The 13,444-nt window shown below is 29.5% G+C and overlaps 2 protein-coding genes across 3 annotated transcripts; one reads left to right on the forward strand and one right to left on the reverse strand.

Annotated features, from left to right (window-relative positions):
* The first annotated feature begins 708 nt into the window (after positions 1 to 708).
* Cpsf5 (cleavage and polyadenylation specificity factor subunit 5) lies at positions 709 to 5,573 on the forward strand. 2 transcript variants are annotated; one of them, XM_011501374.1, is made up of 5 exons: positions 709 to 1,009; positions 2,965 to 3,165; positions 3,504 to 3,567; positions 4,777 to 4,942; positions 5,309 to 5,573. In XM_011501374.1, exons 1-5 carry the CDS (start codon positions 900 to 902, stop codon positions 5,443 to 5,445), a joined length of 678 nt encoding a protein of 225 aa, XP_011499676.1. In that variant the 5' UTR covers positions 709 to 899; the 3' UTR covers positions 5,446 to 5,573. The 2 variants fall into 2 exon arrangements, with proteins under 2 accessions (XP_011499676.1, XP_011499677.1); XM_011501375.1 differs by lacking the exon at positions 709 to 1,009 and adding an exon at positions 1,016 to 1,135.
* An 854-nt stretch (positions 5,574 to 6,427) lies between these two features.
* Positions 6,428 to 8,339, reverse strand: LOC105363631 (pyrimidodiazepine synthase). The gene is made up of 5 exons (XM_011501376.1): positions 8,047 to 8,339; positions 7,855 to 7,960; positions 7,231 to 7,474; positions 6,640 to 6,861; positions 6,428 to 6,557 (listed from the first exon to the last, which is right to left on the reverse strand). The coding sequence occupies exons 1-5, from the start codon at positions 8,072 to 8,074 to the stop codon at positions 6,435 to 6,437; spliced, it is 723 nt and encodes a 240-aa protein (XP_011499678.1). The 5' UTR covers positions 8,075 to 8,339; the 3' UTR covers positions 6,428 to 6,434.
* Between the last annotated feature and the right edge of the window lie 5,105 nt (positions 8,340 to 13,444).

A 13,444-nucleotide genomic window follows, 5' to 3' on the forward strand; every position in this document is an offset into this window, starting at 1 on the left:
TCTCTCTCTCTATATATATATATATATATATATATATATATATATATATATATTTTACTATCTATTATCCCACTATCTTCATTAATTCTATCATTTTATGTGCAATAGCAAATTATAATATTAACAACATTAATAATCCTAATAATAGGCAAAGAGTCGCGGTCGATTAATTATATCTCGCAAACCTAAAATTCCATCGCCCTAACTACACTATCTGATTCGATCGACATCGAACTTAGCAAATATCAAAGGCCATAATAATGCGACAAAGAAATCTCGTGATATTTACACGCTACACTACGAGGCAGCGAGAAAATCTAAGGTTCTTCGCTTCGGGCATTATAAACAAACGAATGGGGAGACGCAGACTCGATCTGCACGTGGGTCGGTTATGCGCGACATTTGAAAAAGTTCGAGGTCACAACGAATGGAATGGCAGGGAAGAAGTCGTCCGGCCAACAGGTTATGTTCGACCCGAGTATCCGCTTGACTAGCGCGCCAATATGATCACGAGGAGTCGAGCGGCTGGGGAGAGCCTTGGATTTGGGTTTGGGTTTGGTTTGTTTAGGCTTGGTCGGTGGCCGATGAGTAGCGGCGGGGCGCGGCGGGGCGCGGCGGAGGTATTAGATGGACGGGCGCGGGGACTGGGCGAGTTGGTCGGCGTCGATGGAAATCGGGGGGTGAACGGGGAAGGGGGATCTGGTGGGAGCGTATGCAGCCGGTGTGCCTGAGCGAGCTTTTGCCAGCGAATAATAGTCGTCGCTGTGTGCGGTGTTGTCGGTCGCTTGCGCACGAGAGGAAGGAAGGACGCGAGGATCGCGCGGGGAGGCAGGCGATAATAATACGCCGGAGATTAACTTTCGAACGCACTGTGCTTAGCGGCGGCATAATAAACGAGAATGACGAACCAGGTGAAGGGCAGCGGCTGGCCGAGGAGATCCAGCAGCAGTTCGTTCGATGGCAAATTACCGCCCAATCCTTCGGTTACCATCAACCGGACGATTAACCTGTAAGTGAGAGAAAGAGAGTGAGAAAAGTCAATAAGAGGCTCGGGGCGCTCTGTAAGCCGCCCGGAATCGGAATTACGCCTCGTACCGAGAGTCGCCACCATGGCCGGCGGAAAGACGCTAACCATGTATAGTTTCATGTGGAAATAAATATTGTAGTCGATAAGCATTTACATTAACGTACATTCGCACTTTTAAGGTTGGTTTCCCGCATTTGATTTCACGATTTCGCTATGCTCGTTTATCAATTGTTGACTGAAAGAACGATACATTTACCTTTACGATATTGTTGTAAGGATAATTATATTATATGTAAATTGGATAATGATATTGTTTTGGTAGATGTGGAAATTTGTTATTATTTAGATTGCTTGTGAGTTAGAGAAGCTTACACGAGCAGCCATATATACTGGTTGTATTGTGGATTTTAGGAAATTGCAAATGCCTATCCAGGTTAACAAAAGTAATCGATCATCGATAATCTTAATAATGTTCGCTCGAACCAACCTTAAAATTATGTGAAGCATTAAAATTTTAATTTACGTTATGTTTATATTTCAGAAGTCAGCTCTATTGATTTTCATTATTTTAAATTTTCAGTGATGTTGAATGACGACGCGCATATGCTTTCGCGCCCGGGCAATAACTATGCACACCAAGGTTGTAGGTGCTAAATTTCTGAAAATTTATATAAATTAACTTTATAAACTACATTTCCCATGGTCAATATAGCTAATTTCAGTGTGTATATATATATATATATACATATATATATATATACATATATATATATATATACACACACAAACACACACACACACACACACACACATATATATATATATATACACATATATGTACATTATTCATTAAAGCTGAACAGAACTGTATTTATTGATAGTAACTTTCAATTTTGTTAGCCTGCCAACATTCGTCGAATGTACTTTAAAAAGTTAATGTTTCATCATTAACATTTTGATTACATTATCAAATTACTTCAGTGTTATTTTTGAAATTGTAGATTTTTAATTTATCATACTTATAAAGAAATTTTATGCATATCCACGTATAATTTTATATTTTTTATTTTACAGCAAATAAGTACCATTGTTTCGCTTTAACTTTACCTTTCTATCAATTTTTCTTAAGTCCATTAGTAATTCTAAAAAAAGAACAGAAATAGTCTTATATTTTCTCTTTCAAAATGATATAAATGTGAAAATTTTAATTTAATATACATAATAATCATAATAAATTAAGATTTCCTCATTGTTTGTAATTAGCTCTTACTTCTCAAAGAATTGGATTGCAATGAAAAATTCAGATTTCTGTACATTTTTTAAACAGAATTTATATTAATGCATGTTGAGTAAAATTTCTGTATCTAATACGTAGTATATCAAGTAATCCTGTCTCTGTATTTTAAAGGCTGCGTAATCATAAAAAAATCATTATGTATATTTATGTTTTGGTTTGATCAAGTATTGATTGTCAAATTTCCAAATGAACGGAACAGCGTTTATTAATTAGTGGATTAATTTATAAACATGTCTATTATTTACCGAAAGCTATTCTATTAATCAATAATTCCTATTTGAATTTAATTTAATTTTCTACTATTTTTTCATGATCATTTATGTGTGCGTACATTTGTATTATCTATGTGAATACTTTTAAACGAGAGTTATTGTAATATATTATACTGTTATCTAAATTATAATCATAAAAGTCTTAATTTCAAATTAAATCTGCAACATCATTTGTAGTTTCATCTGATATAGTTTCGTAAAACCAAGCACATTTTGATTATTTGAATTTGTGAAATATCTTGTATTTTTTTATGAATCGATTGTATATAATTATGTTAGTGCTTGGTAAAAGTTTAGTGGAAACTAATATTTGATTTGATATATTATTTAATGTAAAAGCCTTAACAGAACCAAAAAAACTGATTTAGATATCCTTTGACAAACTATACATTTGGAACAAAAGAGCCATTGTTCGAGAAAGATCCATCTGTACCTGCTCGATTCCAACGGATGAGAGATGAATTTGATAAAATCGGAATGCGCCGCAGCGTCGAAGGAGTTTTACTTGTTCATGAGCACGGTTTACCTCATGTGCTCATGCTCCAACTTGGAACCACTTTTTTCAAATTGTAAGCTTCTTTCAAATTTTAAAAGATCGATAATAAACGTGTATATATTTTATATTTCATTTATACATAGTTATTATATTGTAAATTTAAATTTTGGGAGTACGTAACGTCTAATCTTAATATTCCACAAGTGTCTGGAACGTACGTCTTAAAATAAAGTTTGCCTCCCTATTTGATGTATTTTAATTCAAATAACAATGATAAATTATGAAAATTAGAGAGAAAAATTACTTGATATTTGTCTCGTGCTAACAATATGACATAAAAAGATGCTTGTTTTATAAATATAATTAATTTGATGTGTGTCCGATCATATATGAATATTATTTGTTTTTTAGACCCGGTGGAGAGCTGAATGCAGGAGAAGATGAGGTAGAGGGCCTAAAACGGCTCCTTACAGAGGTAACAGTTCGAGTGGTATTCTTATGCTATTCTTCATGAGTGGCTAGAAGCAGTTTATATTGTATCAATGGCTTAAGTTCTCGTTGTTAATTAATATAAGGCATTTTGAACATTATGTTGAAAAGTCTATTATAATAATATCTTCATCTTTTGTAGATGATAAAACTATCGTTTTCTCATAAATATAAAATATTTAAAAGTGGAAAATTGAATTTTTAATATGTTTGAAGGATAGTTACTGAAATATTTCTAATAATCTTTTTTATACTTTTTATAGTTACATCCTTTTACAAGATATATACAATATTATTATTAATAGTTTTTTTTGGTTTTTTGTTTTTTGTTTTTTTTTTTAAATGTTATGTTGAAAATGTGTAGTAGAGTTACGCTTGATATTGAGAAAAAATGTTTTAATAGGCTTAAATTTTATTTGAAATTTCATATTTTAAATACGTTTATAAAAAGCACAATATCTATTTACAATTTAACGACAAGTAAATTTCAGTACTTTGCTTTATTACTTCAATCGATTCGAATTATCGAACAAGTATAATTATTATGAAAAGTCTTGAAACTTGAATAATTAATGGTATAAAAATTTTTTAACATTCTTAACCAATCTTTTTAAAATTAATATTAAAGGATATTTATATTGTATACAATATTTGAAAATGTAATCGTAATCGTAATCATGTAAATGAATATGTATGTTTGTAGAACCATTGTAACTAGGCTTGTGATTCAAATGTATGTAATTTTGAAATTGACAATTTTATTAATGCGTTGCAAGCTTGGATTCTTCAATGTTTCTAGCCATAAATTGTACAACATTATGTAATATAATTGTCTATATTTATTTATACTTTTAGAATCGTAAAATAAGATATACAATTATTAAAATGTAATGGAAACAAACTGCGTTTACGAAATCTATGTTATTGAATGAAATGTATTTTTTATATTTTTAAAGCAATTCTAAAACCGTAAAAATAGTTGTATACATGATATATTGCGTAACAAATATGTATATGGCATTTTTAAATTAAGTAATCGCATTTTATGGTTATTATGAATTACAAATTATCATACATTATATTTTCAACGAAGGATTTTGTATTTATAAGTTTGTAGTAAAGAATGTATTTACTACTGTAAAGAATATGTGCACAGTATCTATATTTCTTAACGATGTATTTCAAATATTTTCAGATTCTTGGACGACAAGACGGAGTGAAACAAGAATGGCTTATTGAAGATACAATTGGAAATTGGTGGCGACCAAACTTTGAACCACCTCAGTATCCTTATATTCCACCACACATAACAAAACCGAAAGAACACAAACGTCTATTTTTAGTTCAATTGCAGGAGAAAGGTTAGTTAGTACATGAAATATAAGAAAATTCTAAGAAGGTGCAATTTTTTAACAAAAAAATTAAGTAACAATTTTTAATACGTGCATATAAAAATGATTTTATTTTTTATCTTCAAATTTTTATCAAATTGAATATGTTTCTAAGCAACTCTCTTAAAATGTAAATAACCGATTTGCAAAGTATTATTGGCAATTAAATCTGCACTTACAAGAAAATCTAAATCAAGGTTTAATTTAAATTATTTAAAAATTGTTCTTCTTTATCAATAAGCAGCATTCATAGAAAGTTAGTTTTACCTTATTAAATTTATTCTTATTCATAATTGTACTTTAAAATATCAATGGAATAATTTTCTTTTATTTTAGCACTTGTTGCCGTACCTAAGAATTACAAATTAGTAGCAGCTCCACTTTTTGAATTGTACGACAATTCACAAGGATATGGTCCAATTATTTCATCCCTTCCTCAAGCCCTTTGTAGATTTAATTTTATATATATGTGAAGAATTAATTTGAGCAATTTTATTTATACCTATTAGAAATAATGCAAATAGTATTTCAAGTATCGCACTTGACATACGAAGGTATTTGTTTTTTGTAAAATATGACACAATATAAAGGTTTAATAATTTTTGTAAAACATAATCGTTTCTTTCTTTTATGATAAATCTATTTTATACTTTTTTAAATGGAAATGTAATATTAAATTCCGCTACGTTTTGTAAAAGTGCGAAAAGGTTACGAGTTTGAATTTACTGTGTTCTTAAAGTCGCTTGGTTTGTAACTTCACGTGGCGTCTAATTTTGACATTCAAAATGGCGTCACTGATGATCTTATATTACTTGCTGTGAAATAAATTAATTTTTATAAAATGAATATAAAGAGAAATACTGTTATGTATGAGGTAGTGGACTTTGTTTGTTTGTTTGGTGTGATAATATTTTTATACTACAATAAAGTCTTGCTGTTATAGGTACAGAAAGTTCAAGATACAATAGAGCACATATATCATCGAATTAATGTTTTGGAAAGACAACTTGCGCAGCAAATTACCATTGATAATAGAGAGTCATTAGAATCAGAATTAACAATTGCGAAAAAATTACTTGAAAAAAATGAAGATTTGCTGAGAAAGTTACGTAAAGACAACTCAAAAACATTTATGATTGCTGCTTGTCTAGTATTTATTATTTTTTTAATTTTTGGGTTATATTCTATGATCTTTAACATTAATAAATTATAAAATAAATTGATATTATATATAATAGATTGTATAAATTATTTTTCACTTAATTGTATATAAACTATGAAAAGATTTAATTTGCGAACATTTAACATAAAATTTATATTGTTAAACAATATCTGACATTTATGTGATAACAATCCTTCGACTATAAACTATGGTAAAAATCTCGGTGCGCCGGTGATGTCAATCTTGAGTAAGAGTTCAGTGAGTGCATACGTGTACTTGGTACAAAGAAGAGGGTTTGAATTAAACTAAGTCATACTGCGGACTTCCAGCCTGGTGACTTCTTATATACTTTGCATGAGTTTCTAAATCTAAATAACTACCTTTTACACCAAAATCATCTTTCATGGCTAATTTCCATTCCAACTGAAACGACAATGTGACAAGGCTGATCGATAACATTGATAATAAAAATTTATGTACCAATAATAAGTTTATAGTTACTTACCAATCGAAGAAATCTATCACGTGGAATGATAAATTGTTCTCCTTTGAGTATTTTAATAACATCGGCTCTTTCGCACCATGGCCAAATCATGAGATCCAATATACCTGGTTGATTACCACCAAAAAAAGGAGTCCCTCTTTTGGCTAACTCTTTATCAAAGATTTCCAAGCCTTCCAAGACTTCGTTGAACAAGTCTCTATCCACAGTTTTTGCTAAATATATCTATGAAAAATAATGATTTCTGGACAATATTGCTGATTGCACTAATTCTGATAATCTTATTTAACTGAGAAATGAGATTATATAAACGATTTATTTGAGTGAGAAAAATTTATTATTACTATAATGAAAATTTTCCAAAATACTATTACCATATTAATGTATGCTTATTATTTCTATTAATAATTAACAAAATTTATCCGATTCGCGTATATAGACAAAATTATGCAAATAAAACTGTCTTCAAGAGGTATAACAAAAAAAAATTATGCACTATATTGTCAAATATCATTGTTCGTTAAATTAACGGTAATGCAAATTATAAGCTACAACTATATCCATAAATTGATAACTGTTTAATCGTACGCTTACTTTATACATGCTAGTTATGACTTCGTTAAATCTTTCGATTAATAATTTATCCTTTGCCTTAGCTAGTGGATCGTCAGGATACAAACGATGTTCCGGATGAGCTTCGTCTAAATACTCGGCTATAATCAGACTTTCGTACAACGTATCACCATTATCAAATTCTAGGCAAGGTACTTTACCCAATGGACTCTTTTCTTGCAGCCATTCAGGCTTTCGACTTAAATTAATAAAAACTACATCGTATCTAAAATATGATGCAAAAATATAAAATTAAATGCAAAAAAGTATATCCAAGAATTATTTACATCGACAATAGAGTGCACTGCCAATAATATTACCAATATTACAATACACTTATTGAAAGTGTTATTGAATAAATAGGCATTAATTTAATAACAAATAATTATTGGCAAATTAAGTTAATTCACCAATAAAGTAAATACTTGCATGATTGTCTATTTAAAAATAGACTATGAGTCATGTTAATTTTGCAACGATCCTACAATTTTTATCAATAATTTCAAATGTCATTAATGCGTTAGACAATACAACGTTGCAGCCTTACATTAAAAACAAAAAATCTTATCTGTAGAATCTTTCCGTCATCTAATTGTCAATACGTACGGGATTTTTTTCGTGTCTAGAATAAGATGTATCCTTTGAGCGTAAGGACAAAACCGCATACTGTAAAGCCTCAATTTACCTTTTTCCATGGGTGGTGCCTTCGAACCTACCACAGCACGCACAATAAAATTGTTCAATTAACAAATCACGCTGGCATTTTAAAATGTTTATATATCACACTTGCTGACTTACCGACTGTCAAATGTTTCGCTCTGCCCATTATGGTTTCCGTGCTTTTTACCTTCTATTTTATTTTCAACTGGATCCGGGAGCTTCTGTCGCTGAACAGCACTGTTTCAATGCTGGTAATTAAACGATCGATGGATCTAGATTTCACAATTGTATTGTTAATGTGGCCTTCAAGCCTAATGCTTTATTCAACGTCAAGGTATAGGTGCAAACGAGTTTACGGAATGTTCAAATAGATTGAGTGATAGGTTGAGACTTGGAGTCTCCTAGGTCGAAGGACAAGTCGTTGGAGATTATTAATTCTTTACTTAGGCCTTGTGACGGGTAATTGCTGGTAATTGAGGTAATTCTTCATGTTCGCAAACTCATCGAATTTTTCTTCTGCAAAATGTGGATTGGTTAGTGCTTAGTTATTGGACTTGCGTGCGGTTAAAGTCGAGCGCTTTTGTTCGGCGCGAATTCTGATTAATATTTTCTTCGGGCGAATTAGTTCATTTACAAAATCTTCACTCATTGGCATTGTTAAAACTTTCTTTTTAAAGTCCTTCATTACGAGTTAATTATTTGCGCAAAGAACATTACATACACATATCTTGACATTTCAACTTTTAGCATTTTAATTTAATTTCCACACAATTGCTGGCTTAATACATAACACTTTTACAAACATTATTTACTACTTGTTTTTATATAATATTTTTATAATTATTTTGATATTATCATTGTGAATAAATGATACATTTGTATAATAATTAAATTTAGCTTATTATTAAAAAATTACTTTCATTACAAAGCTCTAATAATGTTGACGTACCTACTTTTCACTTCCAAGTATTGATTATAAAAATTTATTTTATAATTATTGACATATTATAATCACTTGAAAAACAATACGAGAAAAAAATTTTCTTTAAAATTTTTTAAAAAATAATTATTGTATATTAAATGTTAAACAATATATATATATATATATATATATATATATATATATATAATTTTTTAATGTTCCTTTTATGAGTATCTTATAACCTTTTAATAAACTTAAGTATTTGTTTTAATTATCCAATGTTGTTCAATTATTTGTCAATAAATAAATGTCAATAAAAATCACATACAGAACCTATGATTAATATATACATTATAAAATCCACGTTCAATGTATTAGAATAACAATTTACAAATTATTAAATAACTTTCATTTTACTCCTTCAAGATTGAACTTTATTTTCTATTTTAAAGTAAATATACATAAATGAAACGAGTATGGAATGAACGTATAATTTACGTTTATATAATCGTGTGATAATTTAAATTAATAATAAACATGATCACGCTTAAGGTGTTTAATAACAAAACATGGTAATTTGGTAATTTTGAAGATATTTCAAACGGTTTTTCGATTATTAGCCTAATAATGTGATATAATAGAAATGAAGGAATTACTAAAATTGCCAGGGAATAATGTATTTTTTAAAATTTATGTATAGTAATAAACTGTTTTATAAATATAATACATTAGTATTAAATTGAATATTTAATTGCAGTTAAATCTCGTCAGATTAAATTTTTCCATTATATAATTAATTGGTATATATTGAAGAAGTAAATACCGTCACAATTTCTCCTATTTTAACGAATAATATTAATTAGTACTTTATAATATATTTATTTTATCCTCTTTGATTTATCTTATTTTCAAATGTGATAATATTGAAAATTGATATATCTTACAATGTCTGCTATTCAATTAGCTATTATGCTATTATATTATATGTCTGCTATACTATAAAACTTAATTATAACATTTCAAAACGTTAATCGCTAATGATAATTATTGTTTTGAGAGATAAAAGTCGAGCTAACGTTAATATATTATAGGATGCAACGGCTTTTGCATGTTACCATACTCAGCACAAATGACCTAAAAAAAGTTTCATGTTTAACCTTCATTATAATAAAGTTTTCATCCGACATTTCTACAGAGAGTAAATACAAAGATAGCTATATACCAATATCACTTGCGTGACCAAAAGTAAGACGAGCCTGTTGATATTTCATACATTACAATTAGCTGAAACTTCCATGTATTGCAAATAAAATGTATTAAACAATTTGCATTTCATGCCCTGCGTATTTGAATATAAATGTTACATTATTACTTTTTAGAAATGTATGTTTGCCCACGTGTTTTGTAATATTTGTATATTTTTTTTTGGTACAATTCTACAAAAATATATATATTTGTTTTGGAAAATTGTTTTATATTTATGCTTGCCAATTCTAATGAGTTTTACATAGTCGTTCTTGATTATGTGAATTTTTATCATAAAGGTCATCAGGTTACGAATTGATATTAATGTAATTGATATTGAAAAGAAATTGAGAAAATTTTTATCATACTGTAATAAGTACTTCATGCATAAAAAAATAATTTATTAGTTTTATGTCTGTATATGTAAATGTATATATTTATCTGTCATGTATACAAGCTTTTATGTTAATATATTTAGCTTTTATCATAATATGAAATCACAAGAATCATAATAGCATAATCGGAATTTATGGTTCAACAATAGACGAACATATTTTGTGCACTTGTTATAGATTTTCTTTTTAAATTCATCAAAATGAAATCTCATTTAATGAGTCGTAATTTAGAATTGTATAAAATGTATAAAAGTTATAAATTGTATAAAATGTATAAAATGTATAAAAAATCATACTAATTTATTATCCGATTGATAATCCTAAACAATTATTAATAATATTACGATCGTAACATTAAGAAATGCAACTCAAACTCAAACTTCTAGCAGTGGAATAAATAGTATGATATTATGAGGAAAGTTTTGTAAAATTTGTGGTATTATGATTATTAGGATCGTCGAGAAAGATAATATTCGGTGAAAGTTCAATTTTTCATATCTACGTCATTCATAACGACTAAAAGTTTTTAAACAGTTGAAAATAATTATGCGCACGTACATATGTTCCACTATCTGATCGAACATTGGTTAAATAAACTTGATTCTTAGATATAACAGATGTTGCTTCTAATGTTTCATGAATTGAATCTAATTTTTCTTAATTTTTCTCAAACTAAACTAATTTTTCAACTCAAAAATATTGTAGATGATTGTCACCCGTTTAAAACTCAAAACAAATTTGTATAATTAAAGTCAACAATCGATTTTAGGGAGGCAATCCGGTTTAGTGTTTAAAGTCACTAGTATCCTTACTTACTATTAACCGAGTTAATAATAAGGATGAATATAGAAATTGAAAATGTCAATTGTCACAACGGAACTTACAATGTAGGCGATTCTATGACTCACACTAGCCTATGATAAAAAAGTAAGAACAATCGAGAAGGAAATTCATTTGGTTCGTAAAGAGTAAGCCCAAGTTACGATCTTGAGTATGTAATGCACGTTCGCTTGGCAAGTTCGATAAAAACAGAAAAAAGGAGAAAATATATATAAGAAAATAAATGAAAAAGAAGAGTACCGGGGTTCGCGGGTTCGAACGACTATGGCAATATGGCGAGCTTGCGCAGGTGAAGAACCAAAACACGAGTGGAAGGAAGGAAGGAAGGAAGGAAGGAAGGAAGGAAGGACGGAAGGATAAGATACACAAGCGGCCGCGGCGGTGGCAACGGCGCGGGGGCAGAAACGACGAAAAGAGAGGGATACGAGCCCTCGTTATACACCCATACATACACACGTGCATGAGGGATAGTCGGGTCGTTTGAGGGGTGGCACTGGTGGGGGTGAGAATCGAAGCCAGCGGTGGGCTACTACTCGACGGTGGGAGTCGAGGTGGCGAAGGAGGGAATCGGAGAGAGAGAGTATCGCGACCAGCCGGGGATTGGTGGCGTCATCGATTAGCTCAACTACGTCCTCTCCCTCTCTTTCACTCTATCCCCCCCCCCCCACCCCCCCCAGAACCTTCCCCTCCCCCTCTCACTCTGTCTTACTCTATAGTACTCCTACGGACGTTAAATTTTCTGTTTGCATGCTTTTCTTGCGTGTTTTCTCTATCGTAATAAATTGAATGGAGTGGATGCTTTCGACTTTCTTTTCGGGGCTCAAGTTCGAGTGATCGTGTAGGTTAATTCCAACTCTGTTTAATCACTTGACTATAATTTCAGATTGTTTTCTTAGGTGGATGACGTGAAAAATTAATTTAAAAATTGTAAAATATATTAAAAAAAAAAAAAATGATTATAGCTAATGTTAAAATTTTCTTAAATATGCAAATAATCTGAAAACAAGGCATTATTAAGAAATTCAAAGTATTTATTATTAAGAATTATTGGTAAATGTTATATTATAGTTATGTAATTTTTATATAATTAATGTAGATAGTGGGAAGGGGTTGAATTTACATTGTGAAGTTTTAATGAGGTAAACGAAATTTTAAAAATTTGAATTGTAAATTTTGACATTAGTGGATAGAATTATTTACCTAAAAAATCTTTCGCATAAATTATTTTATGTTTACTCTTCAATAGATAATAAATGATATTTTTTTATAAATTATAATAAAATAGAATATTGTATTGAACATAGATTCAAAATGTACGTTGATTAAAGCATTTTTCTCGCCCGCTATCAAATTAAATTTTGAAAGAATACTTGAAAAAAAAACAGAAAATAAACCAACAATAAATATATAAATAAAATGAGAATTAGAAAGGAATGGAAATAATATGATTTGACCTATAATTTAGGTGAATATATTAAAGTCGAAACATGTAGGATGTTCTTACAGACAATAATAAATTTACTTTATTAATTAAAAAATAAATCTTATTTTAAAAATATTTTAAAAATCAATAAGTGAGAATTATTCATTTGGCAATACGGGAAGAATTACTTATAAGCTTTAAGAATGATTATAACCTAATAAAAGGAAGAATAAAATGTGTTTGAGCTAATTATGAATTTTTTTTTTTTTTCATTAAACCTCAGTTGATATGTATTTAACCTAATTAGAAAAATGTGTATACCATTGTATTATTAAAAAAATATTTTATAAGAAAAAGTAAAAGGTGTATCAGTCACAGCATCACTATAATTTTACAATACCATGTATAATTCAAATTTTTAGTATTTTCTATATTATAAGGTTTTTTATGCGTTAATTAAGCCTTGGGTTAGCAAATACATGAGCGTTTGCTAAAAAATAACGAAATAGTCTGAGTAGAAACATTGGATTTTCCAATTGCAAATATAAGTTTAAAATGTTACGTAAAATACTTTCACCAAGACAGCCTGCAAAGTATACGTAAAGTGAATGGCGCCTATCTATCGAAAATAAAAGAATAATCTTAAACATTGCTTTCTATTTGTAAATCGAAAGCCAATGAGCCTGTATGATAGACAAATTTTCAAAACGA

The sequence above is a fragment of the Ceratosolen solmsi genome, unplaced genomic scaffold, assembly GCF_000503995.2.
Source record: "Ceratosolen solmsi marchali unplaced genomic scaffold, CerSol_1.0 scaffold3, whole genome shotgun sequence".
NCBI classification, from domain to species: domain Eukaryota; kingdom Metazoa; phylum Arthropoda; class Insecta; order Hymenoptera; family Agaonidae; genus Ceratosolen; species Ceratosolen solmsi.